This window comes from Schistosoma haematobium, chromosome 1 (genome assembly GCF_000699445.3).
Source record: "Schistosoma haematobium chromosome 1, whole genome shotgun sequence".
Lineage (NCBI taxonomy): Eukaryota > Metazoa > Platyhelminthes > Trematoda > Strigeidida > Schistosomatidae > Schistosoma > Schistosoma haematobium.
Genome location: NC_067196.1, coordinates 46,407,136 through 46,411,083, shown reverse-complemented (window position 1 = coordinate 46,411,083; position 3,948 = coordinate 46,407,136). Strand labels below are relative to the sequence as shown.

The 3,948-nt window shown below is 36.8% G+C and overlaps 1 protein-coding gene across 3 annotated transcripts; it reads left to right on the top strand.

Moving 5' to 3' along the window:
• The first annotated feature begins 1,791 nt into the window (after positions 1 to 1,791).
• On the top strand, positions 1,792 to 3,658 carry MS3_00001404 (uncharacterized protein). Of its 3 annotated transcripts, XM_051208858.1 has the most exons (6): positions 1,792 to 2,096; positions 2,183 to 2,300; positions 2,331 to 2,756; positions 2,782 to 3,251; positions 3,288 to 3,339; positions 3,376 to 3,641. In XM_051208858.1, exons 3-5 carry the CDS (start codon positions 2,552 to 2,554, stop codon positions 3,327 to 3,329), a joined length of 717 nt encoding a protein of 238 aa, XP_051074260.1. In that variant the 5' UTR covers positions 1,792 to 2,096; positions 2,183 to 2,300; positions 2,331 to 2,551; the 3' UTR covers positions 3,330 to 3,339; positions 3,376 to 3,641. The 3 variants fall into 3 exon arrangements, with proteins under 3 accessions (XP_051074260.1, XP_051074259.1, XP_051074258.1); XM_051208860.1 differs by having other exon boundaries at positions 2,183 to 3,251; positions 3,376 to 3,658; XM_051208859.1 differs by having other exon boundaries at positions 1,792 to 3,658.
• The last annotated feature ends 290 nt before the right edge of the window (positions 3,659 to 3,948 follow it).

Genomic DNA, 3,948 nt, shown 5'->3' with positions numbered 1-3,948 from the left:
TTACTGTAAACAGTTGAAGCAAGTAGAAAGTACACAATCATATTTAAATATGTGTGGGTGAGGGAAATAGTGAGTGGTTATTTACTGAATCACAGCGACTCATACAACGAGGGCTTAGTTATTCCAAGTGTCACGAACAGTTACATGCGAACGTTATCAGTATACCTCCCCCCAATGAAACTAAGATAAATATAAAGATAAAATTGTTGGAGGGTTCATTGATGCATCATTATTACTCACAAAGCAAGAGCAACGTTTGGTACATGAAAATAAGTCTAAAAGTTGTACATATATAACCAAAAAGGATTTCTAATAGTCAACTGAGTTTGTCTAGTTATTTATTGATTCTTAAACAATTGTTGACTTTCCTCTCGATCCTCTTACTCCACTTATCCATAACTTACTGTTCGTTAATTGTCTGACTTCGTGAGGTGAATACTGTTTGCTTCCTGTGCCTGTAAAAATGGCGTGTACCTACCCTAGCAGAAATATATTATAAAGGAAGGTATTTGTGTCACCAGAGCAACAATTTTTATAGGCACATGGAACGTCCGGATAGTGTGAGAGACCGGGAGGACCAGTCAAATAGCAACGGACATGAGATGCAAATGAGTAGTACTGGGAATCAGCGAAACCCATTGAACCCAAGCTGCACAGCAAAGGCTAGATACGAGAGAGATGCTACTATACTCCGGTCACGAAGAGGAAAATGCTCCACAAACTCAAGGAGTTGCTCTAATGCTGTTCAAAGAAGCACGAAATGCATTTGTAGGATGGGAATCTCACGGATCCAGAATCATCAAAGCATCCTTCAAAACAGCAAAGGAGGGAATCACGATGAATGTTATCGAATGTTGTGCACCCACCAATGGTAGCAGTGACGACGATAAAGATCAGTTCTACGATAGGCTGCAATCAATCATGATGACGTAATCAGAAAAGGACCTAACCATCTTGATGGGAGACTGAAACGTCAAAGTCGGAATGGAAAACACTGGATATGAAGATATCATGGGACAACATGGACTAGCAGAAAGGAACGAGAATGAGGAAGATTTACAAATCTACGTGCATTCCGCAAAGGGCTTATTGCCACACAAACACATACACAAAGCTACATGGGTTTCTGTGGTGTTTCAATTAACTAATGATTCTTTTGTACTTGTTGAATGCTCGATTTCGAATTCCAAATACAATACATTCGTTCGTGCTTGTGTCGTAATTGTTGATTCAATTGCGTTAATTCTGGGATTCCTAGTTCATACGATAATTCAAATACTTTTCAACTATTATACTGGCGTCGCGATGGAAAAGTTACATATTCATTCAACTTCTGAAGCTTTTGAGGATTATTTTGAAAGGTTCGAAATTTGGGCTATGACCAAGGAAGATGCTGAGGATGTTAATATTGTGGCACATTTCCTCACATTCATCAGAAAAGAAGCATATAGCTTATTAAGAACTCTGGCTATGCCGGAAAAGCCTATCTCGCTTCCTTATACAACTCTCAAGGATCTACTGCTAGACTACGTTAAGTATTTATTTATTTATTATTAGAAGCTTTATTCAACATTATATTTTTGGTACAACATAGAATTCTCAGCATAAAGTATTTCAACAAGTTTCCTTTTCTTATACCTTGATCGATTGTGACGATAAATTTTGAATGATGACCAGTTAGATGTTAGAAGTTCGGTAATCCACATTTGATTACTGTTCATTCGTTTCAATGCATATTGCCAGCCACCATGATGTCGCTGATTGTACCTTTTTGTATCCCGTATAGCGAAAGGCACGGTTTAAACGTTAGGTCCTTTTGAAATGTGCCCGCCCTTTCGTTTCAACGACCTTGAACGGCTTGACTAGAGGCGGTCATTCCGTATTTCAATTGCCGTGGGTTGGTTGGATTGCATGAGTATCAAGTTTTTTCATATATAAGTCATCTTATGCTACATAAAAAAGCACGAAATAAATACCAAAACCATTAATTTAGCGTTCTCTGTTTTGTAGTGTTCACTTTGGCTCAGTTGTTGCTCTGTAATTTGATCTTTGATCCCAACAACTGTAGTAAAGCTCAACGAAATGTCAAGTCACAGGTAAATCCTAAGTAATTGTAGTATTTCCTTGGGTTACTATTGTTGCAAGGAATAACTTTTTAATAATTAGTCATGTCTGTTTTTAGTGCTTCATGCTCAAGTGACATTTCAGTCGACCTAACCGATGCCTTTCGAAGTATGATACTGAACAAGCATTTCGTGTTGTGGGATGATTTTGAAAGCGCCTTAAAAGAGTTCCAAAAAGTATGGAATTATAATTTTATCGCTTCTCAGACTACTTATACTCGTTACATCCACACAGAAAGCAGATTGCTAAAGGATGTCAGGTTCAAATACCTGTTTGTATCATTTAATTGTACGTTTGGTCATAAACGGAAATCGGAAGGTTTGAAAGTGAGGCAAAAATCGTAAGATCTTAAACTAATATCTTATGTTTAAGGTCTAAATTCCGTGTAAGACTAGAGGAGCAAGGATATGTCATCAAATCCTACAACATGCTCCACAATCATCCATGTAGTAGTTCATGGATGGTATGTGATCCATGGACAAGGAGATTATCGTCAGAAGAAAAAGAGAACTTGAAGCCCGTAATACTTCACTGTGAGTCAGCAGATGAAGTTATCGAAAGTATTAAGGAGAGAACTGGTAAGCAAGTAACTGCTGCCGATGTCAAAGGTATGAAAGCTACACTCTCCACTGGTAAGTGTATATAAATATATTTCAGGTTGTTTTACTCGGAAGCAGGTAATGGATATGCTTAGACAGAAAGGCGAAGTGAGGGAACATTTAGAAAATGGATATGCCACTAGAATATGTTTCAGTAGTTATAACCAAATACAACTGTACAGGAAATATCCAGAAGTTTTGTGCATTGATTCTACGTATAATACTAATAATAAAAGTGAATATGTTTATCGTTGTATTTTACTATGTAGATATTCGTTATTCCAGTTAGTGGTGACGGATAATTGCGGTCGAGGTCAAACTGTAATGTTTGCGTGGACTCGAAGGGAAAAGCGTGCCGATGTGATATGGATTTTAGATCAATTCAAAGAGATAATGGGTGACACAATGTTGACTGAAACATTTGTGATGGATTGCGCACGATGTGAAAGCGCGGCTGTCTGTATAACACATGGACATGCAAACACAATTTTGTGTGCCTTTCATGTAATTCGCGCTTTCCGGAAAAAGGTACACTAATGGTTACTTATATAAAATTGCCCTTAGACAAACGACAAAATAATGCTACTTGCCTACGTTAAAAGATGAAATCTTACAGGTAAGCTATATCAATTATGAAATACTAACTGCATAGCTCATCAACTTCTTAGGTATTGTAGCAGATGGAAGTTACATAATACCCAGAACTTCCAAAATTATACATTAACTGCATTACCACGACGGAGTGAAGTGTATATAAGTATTCAACGAAGTCAAAGAATCCATAAGCATCGCATCATTGAGAAGTATGGTGAACGTTTTGCAACGGAAGTTGAGAAGAAAGTGGACAATTATTACTTAAGAATTCTTAATACCAACTTGTAAACTTGATTTTCTGCTTTAGCAGCAATGATTACTCAATAAACTTTCATAATTTTAATTTTCATCTTATTCCTACTTTCATGGGAATGAATAGCAATGATGTCCAGGTGTAACTGTTTGTAATAATTAAGAATGATTAAGAAACCCTACACCCACGTACAGTCTTGCAGATTAAACACCCACATATCATATTCACCTTCGTCGGATTACGTTTACTATTAAAATCGTATCAGTAGTTAAGTAGATTTTAATTTCATGTGATTAGTTCCGCTTATGAATTAAAATGAAACCAGGAGAAATGTTGATTAACAGTGGTATGCATTCATTATAACTAAATATGCATTAG